General features: G+C 49.0%; 2 protein-coding genes across 4 annotated transcripts; both read right to left on the reverse strand.

Annotated features, from left to right (window-relative positions):
* Positions 1-4,121: 4,121 nt before the first annotated feature.
* Positions 4,122-8,053, reverse strand: LOC101077771 (dual specificity protein phosphatase 7-like). Its single transcript, XM_003963389.3, has 3 exons — positions 7,342-8,053; positions 6,412-6,840; positions 4,122-5,852 (listed from the first exon to the last, which is right to left on the reverse strand). Exons 1-3 carry the CDS (start codon positions 7,709-7,711, stop codon positions 5,539-5,541), a joined length of 1,113 nt encoding a protein of 370 aa, XP_003963438.2. The 5' UTR covers positions 7,712-8,053; the 3' UTR covers positions 4,122-5,538.
* A 1,735-nt stretch (positions 8,054-9,788) lies between these two features.
* Positions 9,789-16,817, reverse strand: LOC101061330 (5-aminolevulinate synthase, nonspecific, mitochondrial-like). Of its 3 annotated transcripts, XM_011602556.2 has the most exons (13): positions 16,743-16,817; positions 16,583-16,661; positions 16,059-16,172; positions 12,166-12,356; positions 11,927-12,091; positions 11,785-11,856; positions 11,484-11,703; positions 11,222-11,406; positions 10,956-11,135; positions 10,663-10,827; positions 10,330-10,598; positions 10,092-10,254; positions 9,789-10,025 (listed from the first exon to the last, which is right to left on the reverse strand). In XM_011602556.2, exons 2-13 carry the CDS (start codon positions 16,618-16,620, stop codon positions 9,865-9,867), a joined length of 1,923 nt encoding a protein of 640 aa, XP_011600858.2. In that variant the 5' UTR covers positions 16,621-16,661; positions 16,743-16,817; the 3' UTR covers positions 9,789-9,864. The 3 variants fall into 3 exon arrangements, with proteins under 3 accessions (XP_011600858.2, XP_029689775.1, XP_029689776.1); XM_029833915.1 differs by having other exon boundaries at positions 16,583-16,793; XM_029833916.1 differs by lacking the exons at positions 16,059-16,172; positions 16,583-16,661; positions 16,743-16,817 and adding an exon at positions 12,544-13,270.
* Positions 16,818-17,030: the final 213 nt, after the last annotated feature.

The following is a 17,030-nucleotide window of genomic DNA, read 5'->3' on the forward strand; positions in this document are numbered from 1 at the left end:
TGTGTGTGTGTTCTTGTAATTCTTACTTAGTGGGGACCACACAAAATTACCAACATTTTCTGGACAGTGAGGACATGGAGGAGTTGGGTGTTTGAGGTTCACACAGGTTGTAGATGTAATGATAAAATTAGGTTTTGTTTGTTAACCTCAGTAGTAGTGTAGAATTTAGGGTGATAGCTGGGCTGAGAGGCTAACAAATGCTTTTCTATGATTGTATGTGGGGTCCCAACAGGGCGATGTGTTTGTTGCCTCGTAAGTATGAGTTCTATAACTGCAACAGTGAATTTCAGTGTGAGGAAGTACATTAAGGGGAGCATATGAACTCTGGTTAGCTTTGGGCATAATTTAGTGTATCCTAAACTATTAAATGGTCTAGAAATCACACTACACACTTTCTGTATCTTTACTTTGAGATTCGTAGCCATACATAACCCCTGGAAAAGTGTGGAATACCCCGGAGATAGTTCAGAACTTGGAAGGCATTAAGTACTCATACCAGCTCTGTGCCGCCCACACATGCAGACCTAGTTTGAAGCCAGCAGGCAGCTGGGATCAGAGGATTCCTGTTTTTCTTGTTCTCAATCACATGCTTTTGGACGCCAGCCACTAAAAAACATTACAGGTTAAAATCGGATCACTTGTTGTATTTGCCATTATCTAAACACGTGTGCTCAGATTAATCGTGAGCTAGTGTCCTGTGATAATTATTTCAGATATTCCACTCGTAATGTTGTTTCTTTAATTATTATCTATGAGGATGTTCTGAGCTAAAAGGAAATGATGGAATATCACGAAATGCTTTCTTACACAAATACAGAAACTTGGATTACAGACAGGTTGGAAGGGAAATAGTCATGTTTATTCTGCACTAATAAATACACAAGGAAGTGGAACGCTCTTGACAAAAGTGCCGAAGGTCCGCAAGTCAAACCCATACAGACGGAATATTGTATGGCGATGCTCCATCCCACTTGTGGTGCCGGGAACAGTGAAGCACTGTCATCAGACTGTCCGTCCATAATGGCCCACAGAACGGGGAGCGTGGAGGACGCGGGACGCCGGAATTCCACAACAACTATTCATGGCCTCCAATGAATAACGGCGATTGTTTTGCTTTAATGCACCACTGGAGGTTTTTAGCTATTTTTACCAGTTTCGAGTCTGTGTGTAAACAGAAGAAATGTTTAGCTCCCATTTTTACGGCGATGTACGACGGCAACGATACGATCTCTAGTGGGGGCTCTAGATCAATGTTCAGTCTTGGCTCTAACTCAAAACTGCTAAATAAAATGTGTGTTAGCATGTTTGCCCAGGCAGAAATGATTGAATTTCCATCCGCCTCTTTGGGCACTTTATTTTTAACTGAGGTAACCAGAACCATCTGCTGCATTTTATTAGGAACTTTTGGCCCGAAGAAAGGCTGCCTCATTCAGCCAAAATGACCACTAGGAGAGCCGAGCAACATAGGACGTTAAAATTGGATATAAAACCTTAAAGAACGTATACATACTTGTATATTTATGCTTTATTATAGTCTAGATCATGAAGTTTTTGGTTTGTTTTCATTAGTTCATGAGTTTTCATGGAAATTCCTCCTCCTCTGAGACATGACATCATTATTTTGGTCACCCGTGTTGGACAGAAGAACATCCCGGGGGTCAAACATGCTCTTTGGCTCACTCAGCAGATCTCTAGGCTAGAGTAGGGGAACATATGGCATCATCACGGAGGCGTTCACCAACACCGTAACCGATAGATGGGTGACTTTTACCATGTGTTTGGCTCTGATGGGAGCGAGGAACGCACCCCTTCCCAGATCAAATCAAATACAAATAAAACTCTGTCCCCATTGCTCGGTGAGCATAGCCTCCTCTACATCACCGGATGGTGATATTGGCCACAAAATGAGAGACTTCTGCTCCAAACAGATGGCTGCCACTAGTATTCCATGTGGCTCTGCCTTACACATGACCCAGTATCCTGCCTGCCAAAGCTAACACGCTTCTTCCTCCTCGGAGGTGTTTACTTACATGTTTTTTCAAGAGTAGGAAGAGAGCTGGTTGGAAAAGATTAAGGTGTGGAAAAATCCCGTAAGGTAGCTTTTTGGGTGTAAAGTTTTTGGGTTTTCCGGAATCAGAATCAGAAAAGTGCGCTTCCTCTCTATACCCCCATAGCCCGTCCCAAATGCCAGTTATGGGTTACGGCAGCCCTCAACAATGGAGGGATTAAATTCCCAGCACGGTTCTGACCAGCCCTCAGATATTTTTCACAACTGTCACAGAGTGATCTAAGTGCACAGTTGATACCGGCCTGCGGCTCTTCTTAAAAAGGAAGCCAGCATGCGGGGACAGCACAGCCGCCATGATGTCATCACCTATTCAGTGACATGATGTTAGTGACAGCAAAATACAGAGATTAGGATTACTGCGCTCTGCTCGGAACATCTGCTGGACAGAGTCAAAAATATCTGCAACGCAACAATAGCTACTGTTTATTTACGATTTATCTGAAGGGATTTGTTTATAATACATGCTTGTTTGGGTTTTTAGTGTGTTTCGCTGAGGCTAATTGCTGCATTTTACATCAAACTCGCTTATTTTGGCTATTCTAGCACATGCCGCTCGCTAAATTAGCCATCATTTCTCCTAAATGTTAAACAATGGCTTCAAATACAATCACTCTTACAAATAGGTTCAGCATGAAGGGACACGACTGCTTTAGCAAACAATCCCTCCTATTGTTCATCAGTAGCTGAAGCAGCTGTGAAATGATTGTCAGTCACGCAGTATGCTAAGTATGCTCTTAGAACCGCAGCAGGTGTGAACCAGCTATGACTGGCTTTCACTCCGCAACACACACTCATGAACACACACCCGAGCAAAGAGACATGCCCCCTTCCTCACGCCCCCACCCCGATCTTAAGTCCTGTCGGACTCATGTACATCTGCTTCCCCAGCAACCGCTGCTGAGTCAGCGCTGCGCTTAGTCTCCGCTTCCTCTCCTGGGTGATCTTAACAGGACCGAAAAGTCGTCCTTCTCAAAACACATGAGCAAAACCACAAATGAGAAACTTTACACACTTTCTCATCAGGGTTTCGCATTAGGCTTTTAGGTTACAAGTGCGAGTTCCCCGCCGACTTTCATGATTAGCATCGGAGGGGTGAACAGCGAGTCACTAGGACCCCACGCCTTGCTTTTGAAGCTGGCAGCAGCTCGCAACGTGAGTTATAATTACAGAAAGTGTAGAGCTATGATTAACTCTCAGGTCCTAGCTGGAGCCAAAACGTTGGCAGAAGTGACTGCAAAGGAGCCATTCGCATGAAAAAACTCCCCGAATGCTGCATTTTAGATGGTGTTAGCTGCAACCAATTAGCAGCTAAGAAAGAAGTAGAATATTATTTGCATTGTTGTTATTATTAGACACCAAATGCATAAATTAATAAAGATTTTTTCCCTCCGGATGTGAACAATCAGCCCCCTCCGGAGCAAATGGGAGGAGCTCACAGGTGAAGGTACGAACATTCAGGCCTCAGCTGCTGCCAAAGCAGACGCCATGAATTACAAATATCACCCATTTCTGCGGTATTTTCTATAAATGTACAGTGCGAGTTAAAGACAGGATTTCACGCCCAACGTGTTCAGGCGGTGCTGCTCCGCTCTGCAGGCTGTGCTCCGCCGTGGGTGTCTCCTCAGATCTAATTATAGGCTGGCCCTGCAGGTATGTGGCCGGCCAGGTTCAGTCATGTTGGAAAATCCATCACTCCACAGCCTTTATTATCACGAAGGCGTCGCTGAGACAAGCCTCTTCATGCTCCGTTCCGTGGAAAGTCGGAGGATTTCAGCCTCGGCCTCCTGCTTCAACCCCGGGTCTCCGGGGTTTAGGTTAAACCCATTTAAACCCAGTTTTAAAGTCATTAAATCACGCAGAGTGACAGTTATTGGACCGTGAAGCGCTGCCCAGCTCAACAACACCCCCCCCCCCCCTTCCTTTTTTTCCCCCTCCTGCACGACAAGGAAAAATCGGCCTCAGTTCACGAGATAATCTTGTCAGGGAAGGATGAAGAACACACGAGTAAAAGCCTGTAAACCTTCATTCCCGAGTCATAACTCATTACAATAAATGTACCTGAAATCATAAGAAAATGATCCATTTATTGGTTCTGGTTGTTCCCTGACACGACAACTTGGATCAGTTCTTATTTATTGTTGTTTAGTCAACTTAATAATGAAGAGAAATGTCCTGTTTCGACTTCCCTTCCGGATACGCTACATACAAACCACAGTTATTTTATCTACGACGGAGCGCATGCTGTGTCATCTTCCTCTTCCTCAAAGTGCGGTGTGAGTGGGTGTGTCCGCCTTGTGGTATTGACAGATCTGGCCCTGTCACTCGTCTGTGTGTCAGCGGGGCTGTGGGAGACAGGAAACCCGGCATCGACAGCGGACGCGAGGCGGACGCTCCCAGGGTCGGCGACGCCCATCTAAACCGCCGTCTTTTGGTTACTTTTAATAAAGAAACGTACAGAACAAAGGCCGACAAAAAGCATTCACGTAAAAATATACCATATATTTGTCGTATAAATTGTACAGAATGTCTTGGACATTTAGCTTTACATATATACTACACATAAGGATCAAGACGGGGTGACATTCGCATCCTTCATGGTTCTGAGAAAATGTCACATTTTATGTACATCTTTCCAAACAAACCGGACAACAAGAAGCCCTTAGATGCACTCACAGAGGCCGTGACGAGATACACACATACATTTATAAAAATCCCTGAAGAGGTTCTCTCTGTGAGGTAAGAGCACACGTTTCAAAAACATCGATCTCACGCGGTTGTTCCCAAGGACCGGCGTCGCAGCGCCGCTAATTACGCGATATCCCTTAGCGTCAGAGCGACAGGTGGCTGCTGATCAACGTGCGCTCCGCTGTGCACGGCCGTTCCTTTCAGTCATGGCAGAGACGATCCTATATGCTACATCTCGATTAAAGTATGGTCAAAGGCCTCGACGACACAAGGATGTAATTACATGCTAATAACGTATAATGAGCAACAGGAAAAGGAGTGTAAAAGCTAAATTTGTTATCTCGCTGTACTGAAGTAACCGATGTTAATGTTAGCCGAACAGAAGCCGTCTGGGGGTTCTCCTGCGAGAGAGCTGCCAAAGAACGGTAATCCAAGGATGGACGAGTGTGTTTCTGTTCTCCCCTCAGCTTGAGTACCATCAGAAGGTCTCGGGTTTGGTCCCCTACTGGCCAAAGACTCGCTTTCAGGCCGTCAAGGCAATAAAGCAACACATGAACGTCCAGGTTACAGCTGGTGAATAACAGTCGGGCAACAATCGCAGATTTCATAGAAAAGTTCACGTGCCAGACAAGAGGGAAAAGCTTCGTCCTCGTTTTAGGCTTAAGGCATCGAGACGGGACTTCATCAACTCTGCATACAGGCTTTAAGAGAAGACACTTGAGTTCTTTTTGGTACGGGAATACAGCAACTGACCGAGTGCTGGCGTCAGCCGTCCAAACCCAGTCTCACGTGGACTCCAGGGTGTCCAGCTGGAAGACGTTGTGATTGGTCGGCGTGGTGAAGAAGAGCTGCTCCGTGTTGCTGGTGGATCGGTTGTCGCAGGGGCTGTGCAGCCCCAGCGTCCTCTCGAAGTCCAGGAGCTGGCCCATGAAGTTAAAGTTGGGGGAAATGTTGGACTTCTTCCTCTTGACGAAGTCGTAGGCGTCGTTCAGGGACAGGTGGAGCCGCTGCATCAGGTAGGCCACGGTGACGGTGACCGAGCGGCTGATGCCGGCCAGGCAGTGGACCAGAATGCCGCACTGCTTGGACCGCGCCTCGTCTGCCGGGGGGGGTGGGAAAAAAAGAGAGGATCTCATGTCATTTTTAGATACCCTCACGTATGGAACAATAGGCCGCGGCTCTTCGAACGGCCGCAGGACTCGTGTCCCGTCGAGCGTGGCCAAACCTGCCATCTCACGCTCAGCCGCCACAAACTGGAAACGGCTCTTCCTTCCTCGTTCTACCCCTGAAACCAGCGCAAACCAGTTCATAGCAAACCGAGAACTAGCACGCACACAAACGGGCCGCGGTTTCGCAGAAGCTGAACTGAAACTCTGCGGGTCCAGAACGGCGAGCGCGGCCGACGTGTCGCCGCTCTCTTATCAATGAAGCGCCAGCGGCGTTCGACACGTCTCCCGGCCAAAAAACCCACACGAACCAGTTCCGCGAACTGGTTCACGCATATGACTGTCAACAAATCCTCCACTTTACAACCCATAATTAGCAAAGCGCGTTTGTTCTCTTGACATTTCGCGCTACGCTTCAGCACCGGCGGATTAAACTCAGGACATCAATGAGAAGGAGATGAAAAATAATAATTAAAATAATGGCACACCCACCTATGAAGGATATGGCCTCGGGGAAGAACTGGGACAGGTTCTGGCTCCAGTGGTCAGAAATGGGGATCTTTTTGTACCTGAAGCGGCGATCGTGCTCAAACATGTTGGGGAGGTTGGGCGTCACATTCAGAATGTACTTGATGTTGTAGCGGCCCAGCACGTCCAGGTTGGTGGAGTCTTTGGCGCAGCCCAGGTAAAGGTAGGGCAGGATCTCCACGGGGAAGGCGGGCTGGTTCCCGGGGATGGGACTCTCCTCCGATTCCGTGGCGCTGCTCGGCTCCCGGTCCGACTCCCCGTCGGAGCAGTCGGAGCTGATCCGCAGGTTTCCAAAACCCAGGACGGAGAGCGGAGGAGAGGAGCTGGGGCAGGAGCTGTCTAGGAGCGTCTCGCAGTGTTCCGGGTATTCCGTGTGGAACTTTCCAAACCCACCTGGAATTCAAAAATAAACGGATTCGACTCCTTGTGAACACATGGCATAAATTTGTAGTTATTCAATGGAGACAAGGCTCGTGGACGGCGGTGCAAGGCTGCAGAGAACCACCCCCCCCCCCCCCCCCCCAGAGAGAGACCATTCATGAAATGCATGCCTGTTCCTGCTGGAGCAAAACATCGCGCAGCCATTTTGGAATTTTAATTGAGAATCCCGGTGACACAGAACCGCACACAAAGTTGTGAACCGCGGAGAAACACCGGCACAGAAGCGACAGTCTTCAAAACCACGTTGGCTTTTTGAAATCGGAAGGGGAAAAAAATTAATTCAAGTGACGTTTCTGCCAAAGGGAAATTGGCCACTGACGTACTTCTTTAAGATGCTAGGCTCCGCAAGAGTTTCCAGACAAACCTACCTTATTCGACACATATAAACGCCTTATTACCGGATAAAGTGCACTTGGCTGTAATTTGCCGCACAGTTAAGGGGGAAGAACTTACCTTCCAGGTAAAAGGCTTTACAGCCGTCCTCCCAGAGTTTCTGGAGGAGCAGACCCAGAACCGACGCCGGGGCACCGCAGTTCTGCCAGTCCGCCGTGCACTCGTCGTACAGGACGACCGTGTCAGTTTCACACCGCCGGAGGATCTTTTCCTTATCCTCGTGGTTGGAAATGATAGTCCGGATGGGTATGTTGCCCTTCTTGAACCTCCGGAGCATGAGCCCCGGTATGACCAGGTTTATGGCGGACTCTATGTGGGACGACTCGTACAGCTCATGGGAGCGACAGTCCAGCAGGAGCAGCGAAGTGGCCCCGGACTCCAACTCCTCCTGGAGCCACTCCACGCTTTTACTCGGCGTCGCATCAGACATTTCGGACTTCGATCATTACTAGAAGCGCGGGCGCTGACTGCATCTCAGCCGAGGAGGTGAAGGAGCGCGTCGGCCCGCCAGTGCGCGGCGCTTCTGCTGCGTGCGGACTCCCTCTGGCTGCGCCTCCTCTCCGCGTCCATCAGTGGGTCCCGGCCCGCATCGGAGGCAACGCGGACCCGCTCGCGCTTTCAATCTGAGCCGCGCGCGAGTTCGCACGCGAGTATTTAACCGCCGTTAATCTCATCAACTTCGGGTCCTCCGCACCAAGATCCTCCTCCGCGCGCACGCACGCTCTCACCATTCCGATGCACGAGAGCTTTTTTCTTTTACTGTTTTTTTTTTTTTTTTAGTTGACAGTAAGGCGACAGGAGGGGGCGGGGCTTATTCCTTTTGATTTAAAGCCACAGGCAGAAGCGTCTCAAAGTTGATCATCAAACCTTTAAACGCGATTAAACCGAACTTTTAACAATTTACAGCTGCAAACCAGCTGCATAAATCAAGCTAAACACCCCCCCCACATACGTGGCTCAGATGTGACTATTATTTTGCACCCCCCCCCCCCCAGAAATACTCAAATATGATGCTGTTTCTACGAAGTTACAGGGATATTTACTATGTAAAGGGGGTGAATGTAAACTAGAACACATTTTTTTTACATCTACGCGTGTGAGGCTGTAGAACGCAAACATTGGGAGAGATGCGTGTAATAAAGCAGCTATCTAGATCATCTGTCTGAGCACGTGAGTTGGGGGGGGGCACAGATGTGCAGAGCGGGATTAACACAGAATGAGGAATAGAGCTAAATCCACACACACAAACACACACGCGAATGCTGGTCAGACTCGCAACAACGGGCATCGTGTCGTTGCCACACAGCACAACAGCCACCATTTCAGCAGCAGCCTCCTCTCCAGACCACGCACGCACGCACGCACGCACGCACACACGCACGCACGTACAAGCTGCGGCCTCTACTGGATTTCTGTTAATCTCTCCTGCCGGAGGTGCAGAGGTGTTTGGCTCCAGCGTGTCTGAAAATAAGAAGGAAATAATCTCTGACGCTTTATTAGATCCGACCGATCAGCGACTGTTTCCACTGTAGCTCCTGACAACCACACCAATAAGACCAGAGCCCAGGAGCAGCACTAGGACGGAGGGCATCACTGATCCAACACCAGCACCCCTTCTACTACTGATATTGCTGATGATGATAAAGGTGAAGCCAGCCTGTGTCACCTGACTGCTCCACTTCCACCAGCAGTTACATAATGTGCTTCAAGCATGATTGTGTGTGTGTGTGTGTGTGGGGGGGGGGGGGTTATCATGCAAAGAGGGAGCTCTACACACACCTGTTGCGCACACAAATACACCTGTTAGATGTAAATGTGCAGATAACCACATCATTTCCTCTGCATTTGTGTTTCACAATCCACGGTTGTAAAGTGAATCTCATCTTAACCGGGTAAATGTACACATCCAATAAAACATCCAATACATCTTCTGGATTAAACAAGCAGTCTGAGAGCAGATAAATCTGACGGTTCATTTCAAAGGCTCTTTCATGCCTGATATTCCGCCTTCTCTGCCGGGCTGCAGTAAATTCCTACGTGGCATTTACGAGCAACATGTGCGGCCCTGTTATCGTGATGGGAAGCACAATATCCTGTCCTCCATTGATACCATCTTGTGGTTCATCACGAAGGCTGCTGCAAAGGCTGTGAGTCATGAGGGGGGCGGGGGGGGGTGGTTGTCTGACAGCAGACCCTGGCCACCGCAGCTCGGAGGAGCATCCTGCCACCGTGTGGTGAGAGTTGGGACCGCACCACTGATTCCAACCAGTGACGCTTTGTTACTTTTTAAACTGTTATAATTTGCTTCCCTTTCATCGATTTCATTGGATGAAATGCTGCATCTGCTGATTCTTCTACTCATCGCTTGGTGCGAATGCACCACATCAGCCCTGTTGTTCTTGTCGGAGTGCACTGCCCCTCTTTGAAATCCTTGAAACTAGTTTCCATGTCTGCCAAAAGGCGGCTGCAAGACTTGACGTGTGGAAGTAAAAGACAAGCCTAGCGAAACACGTTAGCCTCACCTTTATTGATTATTCTAACAGCGATTGAGACGATGCACTTGGTCGTTGGCTTTCCGTGCCATCAGGCGACTGCTGGTATCAGGTGACCGAGGCCAGAGAAGAAGGACTTCTCCCTCTCGCTCATGAGCTCAAAGTGGAGCGGCTGCTGGCAGAAGTGACACTCAGCAGAGGAGCGAGGCCTCAGCGGCAGACCCACCGCCGTCCATGTCTGCACCAGCCGGTCTGTAGAGAACAACAACCGTCCGTGGAACCAAGCCAGATGGAAGATCAACTACCTAACAGACATACCAACGAAGACGGCCATCATTTGTGGGGTGTGGTGTGGTGTGGGGGCGATGCGCAGCAGCTCCTCCCCTTTAGCCACGGTGGGGTGGTTGATAGCCTGGACGTAGATGTTGTAACGAGACATCATGATGTCACAGATCTGAGTGTTCTTTTCAGCATCAGCCACCTGAGAAACAGATGTGTTCGACGTCAAAAACAGGGTTTTGTGCTGTGAACATGCAGAATAAGCCGTTGGTCTCACGTGAACGGGGATGATGTGGCTGGGGCAGGGGGTCACGGGGAGGCCCGAGTCCATCAGCATCTGCCGGAGCAGCTTCACGTTCCTCTGGTGTGTCCGACGCAGCGTCCGGCCCTCCTCGCCTTTCAGCACCCTGACGGACTCCTTCGCCCCTGCCAACAGCATGGGGGGCAGAGACGTGGTGAAGATGAAGCCCGCGGCGTAGGAGCGCACCGTGTCCACCAGGGCGGCGGTGCTGGCAATGTAACCGCCCACGCAGCCAAACGCCTTCCCTGGAATGCAAACCAACAAGTCAGGGAGACGAGCGCACGCCTGATGGGAGAGCGTCTGGCGTACCAAGCGTTCCAGAGATGATGTCCATCTTGTGCGTGACCCGGTCCCTGTCGCCGATCCCTCCTCCTCGGGGCCCGTATAAGCCCACGGCATGAACTTCATCCACAAACGTAATGGCCCCAAATTTGTGAGCAACGTCGCACATCTCCTCCACGGGGCACACGTCACCTGATGAGAGCAGAGCCGCCGTCCGACAGAGCGCCAATATAGCAGGAAAAGCCTGCACGACTTCAGCTCGACCGCATCGTTGGCAAGGTAACAGCATTTGTCAATAAAAGTGCATATTCTTATTTTACCAGCCATCGAATGCACCGACTCAAAGGCAACTATCTTCGGAGCGGAGGGGTGGGACTTCTCCAGCAGCTCGTGAAGGTGGCCGACATCATTGTGGCGGAAGATAAACTTCCTTGCGGCGCTGTTCCTCACACCCTGGATGATCGAGGCGTGGTTGCCAGCGTCCGAGTAGATCTCACAACCTTGGGGTGGAGGGGAGAAACGCCCTCTCCTCAGCTTTCAGTTGACGCGCACTCAAAAGCAAAACCCCGAGTTCTGAGGAATGTACCTGGTAGCATTTTGGCCAGAGTAAACAACGTGGAGTCGTTGGCTACAAAGCAGGAGGAGAACAGCAGCGCTGCATCTTTGCCGTGCAGGTCGGCCAAGTCGTACTCGAGTTCTCGGTGGAACCTGCTCGTCCCCGAGATGTTTCGGGTACCTCCTGCTCCAGCACCGTGCATCTGTAGCGTGTCCCTTCAACAGAAGCATTTCTGCTGGATGAGCTCTCCCTGAGCTCCTGCAACAGAGAACTAATGAGACAGTGTGCTCACATGATGGCCCGGGTCACCCTGGGGTGTCTGCTCATCCCCAGGTAGTCGTTGCTGCACCAGACAGAAACCTCCGTCTTTGTTCGGAAAGAGTCCGTGTAGCTGTCTGCCATCGGGAAGGAGAGGGCGCGGCGGTTGAGCGTCTTAAAGACCCTGTACGTGCGCTCGCTCCTCCTGCTTTCAATCATCTTTTCAAAGAACTCGTCGTATTTGAAGGTGACGGCTGTAAAAAGACAGAAGATGCTTTAATGAGCTTTAAAAATACATCAAAAACGTGAAATTTCGATGAATTGAACTTTGTCACCGTCGTGTAAATTATCCATTAGCAGCTGGGACGCTCCCGTCTTTGGCTTGTCGGCCTCAATAAGATCACCGACTAGTAAAAATACCATAATGAATGGAGAAGATTTTACAGCTGTCCAGTAAGCAAATGCACGGCTGTTCACCTTTGCATCCAGAGTCCATCTCCTGGACGTCTTCCTGCAGCTCCATACTGGCCTCACTGACCACCCTGTTCTTCTCCGCAGTCAGGAAAGGGCATCTGGGGGTGACAGCCTGGCCAGCAGCATCCGTCGGCTCATTTGGGGAGAGTTGGATTCTGTGATTTGGGTCTAATAAAACACTGGAGTTGAAGTGTGTGGACCACTTTTACACTGCAACATAAAAACGCAGGCCTGCGGCTGACCTTCATTTGCTGGACTGGTTTTGGCCGCAGCAGCTGAGTCGTGCAGAGCTCTGGAGACCACCTCCATCAACACGGGACACTTGTGGGCATAACTCACCAGCGCCGACTTGGTGCTCAGCTTCTGGTAAACACTGGGCACGGTGCTCAGGAACGGGCATCTCTGGCTCACATTCACCCTGGCTATTCTGGATCTGAAAGCGGAGCACAGAACGCAGTGGGCACGATTAACACATCGTTATGCCCCCAATCCCGAGATTAGTCAAGTGGTTACTCCACAAAAGGTCAGACACCAGACCGCTAATTCCACTTCTCAGGCAGCTTCACGAGCCCACGTTTCAACAAATCAAGCCGTTCTCGTCTCCAGTCACTCTCGGGTACCTGAACACATCCCAGTCCAACTTGCAGCAGATTAAAAATGTCTTGAGCAACATGATTCCCTGAACCGGCGAGGGTGTTATCCTGAAAAGCCCCGGACAATTTTAATTCACTCGGCTCTGCAGTCAGCTGTGTTTGACAAGTGGGAGCGGGAGGGGAGGGAAGGCCTTTCTGGGATCTGTTTCCACTTCTCAAAGGACAGTGGGAAAGATATTCTGCTTTCATGAATAACCCTGAACATCCCAGCCCACATACTACAAATCTGTTACAGATTTACAGTCATACACAATGTGAGCAGATGATTCCTTGGATGATAACTCACAGCTGCAGTCTGCTCCATTAAAACGAGACTCAAACTGGAATTAATATTTGCACGGTGACCGAGTATCATGTGCTTGGGTCATAAAGTGTGTGGATTATTTGGGGATGAAAAAAGAGGATCAAATTTCTTTGCTAATATTTAATATCTATTGATATTTTTTCAAACCTGAAACATTGTTGAAACAAATGAGGAATAATTAGCTCCACTAATCAGCAGTAAGTGCAGCATTTTTAACGCAACTAATCGCATTACACATGGGAACCGGAGAAATGATGCATTTCTGAAATAAATAAAAAGCAAACAAAAGGAGAATCCCCCAGAAATCTTTTTGAAAACCATTTTAAATTTAAATCAAACATTTTGCGACCAACTTGAGCAGTTTATCTTCCCGCCACTAGGTGGCAGCGCGGGACTCAAATCCAGCCTTTGTAACGCAGCTTGTTGGGCAGGTAGATGTTGGTGAGGAAATCAGGAGCAATGGCCGACAGAGACTGTATCTCAGCTTTGACTTGAGTTTGCTGCATCAGTTCCATCTGCCCCGAGAGCAAACGTTTACATTTTAGGTTTCATTTTTAACAAGTTTTTCCACAAACAAAAAGGTGAAGAGGCCACAGAGCGGGTTGCTTTTCCACCTCACCTCTCTCTTCCACTGGGGTTGGCTGCTCAAATAAGGCCTTTTGAGAAGGCTGGCTAGTTTGCATTCATCTCTCTTGGTGAGGGGGAGAAGAACGTCCTGGGGGACACGCAACCTGGAACACACAACATCGATTTCACCCACACGGAGCAGTGGCCCTTTATGATTAGAAGCAACCGTAAAGATATAGGAACTGCAATTAAACGCCCGCTGGAAAACCGTCACGGCAACAACGTGTATTTAAAAGTCAATATGGCCTCAGATGCAGCTCGACGAAGGAAAAAAGAAATGCAGGGCAACAGCAACAGAAACCAAAACAAACAATTCCCTGGAATATACAGCCATTCCAATTAGAAGCAGGAGGATGCAGGAAGTAGGGAAGGTTGAGTCCAAACCTCTGCAGGTCAGAGGGGAGGAGGCCCAACCACATAACACTGGGGACAGTCAGACTGTGGGCTTCAAAGGACATGGCCTGTGGAGACACCCAATTACAACCGCATGCATTGTAAACCCCTAAACGTATGCACGACCGTGTGGATGTACCTAAAATGTGCTTCTAAAGACATGAGGAGTGAGGGGAAGACATGACTCACCACTGATCCATACTTGTAGATACTCATGATTTCAATCCCTGGAAAACATAAAAGCACTGCAATCACTGGCACACCAGAGCAATTATCCCCATGGAACGGAGATTAGGAGGTGGAACTCTGCATATGCGTCCGGCCACGCGATGGAAAAGTGCTCCAGTGGTAATGAGAATGACGGAGAGGAAACAACAGTGAGAAGAGGGACAGCGCGGTGCCGAGCAGGTGCAGCCGGCTCGCTGGGACACGCGTGTGCCAGGAGACGTTACGCGTGTGGAAATACGCGAGGCAGCAGAGGTCCGGACAGACGGTGTCTACCGTGAGGGTCGGCGTCCACCAGCGCGAAGATGGGGATGTGCAGCGTGTCCCAAAGCTTCCTCACCATCAACCTGCTGTTGAGATCTGGGACACCTTTCCCCTGAGCAACACAGGCAGAAGCAGAACTCCGTGTGGATGGATTTGGATCGGATGTAACCAAAAACAAACACTGGGAAAACGCACTGTGATCATGATGCAAGGGGAGAGCTTCGCGCAGAAGTCGTCATCCAGGAGCCTCTGAAACGTCGCATCCTTCTCCACGATCAGGACGAACCGTGCGGACGAGACGATGTCTGGACGCGAGTCGAGGAAAAACGCTCGCACGCGCGTCCGTCCCAGACAGGGAAAAACTGAGCCAAGGATACTTCTGATTCCACTAATGTTCGAGGAGACTGCAACAGCCTGACTGGAGCTGCAGCTGATCCTGGTGCCGTCGCTCTCCATATAGCACAGATCGCCTGAGATGAAGCCTTTGGACGTGGCCAACTGGGGAAAAAACCCAGTTCACCACCGGCTTTACGCTCAGAAATCAACTGGGATTGAAATGGGTCTATTCGGGAACCACAAAGGTGCACCTACCACGTGTAAGGCCCTGCGAGACACCTTCAGCAAGCAGGAGATGTCATCCACGATAGTGTCCACAGACGTCTGGGAGCCAAACAGCCGAGTGTTGTTGTAAAAGATGTCTCTGCGGGAACAGCAGGCAAATCCAGACGAGGTCCTTAACCGATTCAGAACGCCACTTATTGGATTTACTGATGTCAGGGGAAAAGAAAACCTTTTTGTAGCGAACGAGTCGCTCTGCACGAGTTTGTAGATGACCGAGAGAATCTTGAGAAGTTGGGCTTTAAGACACAAACAGAAAGAGGTTTGAACGCGTGAAACGTTCCGACTCCACAGCTTCGTATTCGGGATACGCGTTGAGGCTGTTTCCACCAGCCAGCGTAAGTGGGCAGACTGGGAATCATCACCAAAGTCGCATGTGGAATTCCACCAGGAAATGATTGCTCCAAACATCAGGTGTGTGTGTGTGTGTGTGTGTGTGTGGTCTGGCCGGGTGCAGCTGACTCCACTGGTGTGTGTTTGAGGGATAAATGCTAGAAATCATTTGAAACTGTCCCTGTGTGTGTGTGTGTGTGTGTGTGTGTGTGTGGTCTCATTTCCGAATCTGTTAACATTTTAAAAGGATCTAGTGAGATAAATGAGAGATTTTTAGAACAGGCGTTTGTATCGTCTCACCGAATTTAGTGACAGACGAAGCGCAGTCGCACCGAACGCTGGTGACAGAACTCTCCGAAGTCATCTGCAGCCCCACGGAACTGTCAAAACTTGCAAATAATTAAGGACAAAATGAGAAAATTCATCAAAAAAAAAAAAACAACCCTGGAGGGTTACAGGAACGTAGACACACTTGCTGTGGGTGGGGGGTGGGGGGGTTAGAGTTGATACAGGCGCCGCACAAGAGTGCATTTCCTCAAGAAATTAAACAACGACCCGATCGACGTGTGTGGCCCGAAGCTCTTGCAAAACCGACACAAGTAAATGTCGGTTGGGGTGCACAACGCGACCGCTTGCATCCATCGTTTCAAAGACAAATGGCTCCCAAAGACCTTTTGTGGTTATGTTGTCCAGAGCAAAGTGGGTTTAAACCAGTCACCTGACATTGGTCCAACTGGATCTGTTGGGAAGAACCAGGACAGGAGCTTCATCCTTGGACAGACTAGTCACTATCCCAAGGATTACACTTTCAATGCGTTCCAAAACGTGTCTTCTGGAAAAAGAAGAGACAGTAACACTGACTACGAATTACAAAGATGGTAATTGGCAGTAGTTTCAGCATGATGATGCGGTGATGAGGTATATGCAGTGTCTATTTTTATCAGGATTTTAAAAGTGACATTTTGAACAATTACAAGGAGTATTGACGCTTAATATTCAAATAAACACACAATTATAAACGACGGATCGCTGTAGTTTAGCCACTATAGCTGGCCTCCCCGATAGCAGGCTAATTACTCATTAAATAGTCAAAGTTACGGGTCATTTTTCAACCATTTCGTGGTAAAAATCTCGGACTTGATGGTTCATGAAATAAACAACTTCCCCGAACTGCGCAACGCTACCAGCTAGCCCAGTTTAGCATCTCGTTAGCATGATTTAGCATATTTAGCTTTCACTTACGCACTTGTCTCCCCCCCAGCTGGCTGCCAGTCAGTCATGGCTTCGACGCTGTGCTTCAGATCAATATGGAGCTTGTCGACTTCAGAAAACGGTTCCACGGAAGCAGAATTCATTTTTTTTGCGTAGGCAGAACAGCGCGACATAAACCCGCAAGATTTACCTGGACGATGGAGTCCGATCTGCTCCCTGATTGGCTGTTTCCAGCAGGGGAAACTCACCTTGATGTTGCGTTCACTGTCACCACTTTATATTGTCACTACACGCCAAATATGATCATTTTGAATATGTAGCATTGTTTCAATTCAATTAATAAAACGCGATTTTTTTTATACTTTAGTAACTTTAGATATTTTGAGCTTTTATCTGTATTAAAACATCGAGTTGTCACAGTTAAAAACTACCAAAACAGTATACCCTACAGTAAATATATGGACGTGCTTAACTTGTG

The sequence above is a fragment of the Takifugu rubripes genome, chromosome 3 (assembly GCF_901000725.2).
Source record: "Takifugu rubripes chromosome 3, fTakRub1.2, whole genome shotgun sequence".
Taxonomy (NCBI): domain Eukaryota; kingdom Metazoa; phylum Chordata; class Actinopteri; order Tetraodontiformes; family Tetraodontidae; genus Takifugu; species Takifugu rubripes.

Bases quoted from the DNA above. Each gene is read 5' to 3' on its own strand.
- LOC101077771 (XM_003963389.3), bottom strand. From the start codon at position 7,711: ATGTCTGATGCGACGCCGAGTAAAAGCGTGGAGTGGCTCCAGGAGGAG. The intron at 6,841-7,341 runs GTAAGTTCTTCC...TTTGAATTCCAG, and splicing joins TAAAGCCTTTTACCTGGAAG to GTGGGTTTGGAAAGTTCCAC. The intron at 5,853-6,411 runs GTGGGTGTGCCA...CCCCCCCGGCAG, and splicing joins CGAGGCCATATCCTTCATAG to ACGAGGCGCGGTCCAAGCAG.
- LOC101061330 (XM_029833915.1), bottom strand. From the start codon at position 16,725: ATGTCGCGCTGTTCTGCCTACGCAAAAAAAATGAATTCTGCTTCCGTG. The intron at 10,599-10,662 runs GTACGCCAGACG...TTTGCATTCCAG, and splicing joins CATCATCTCTGGAACGCTTG to GGAAGGCGTTTGGCTGCGTG. The intron at 10,255-10,329 runs GTGAGACCAACG...TCTGTTTCTCAG, and splicing joins GCCACATCATCCCCGTTCAC to GTGGCTGATGCTGAAAAGAA.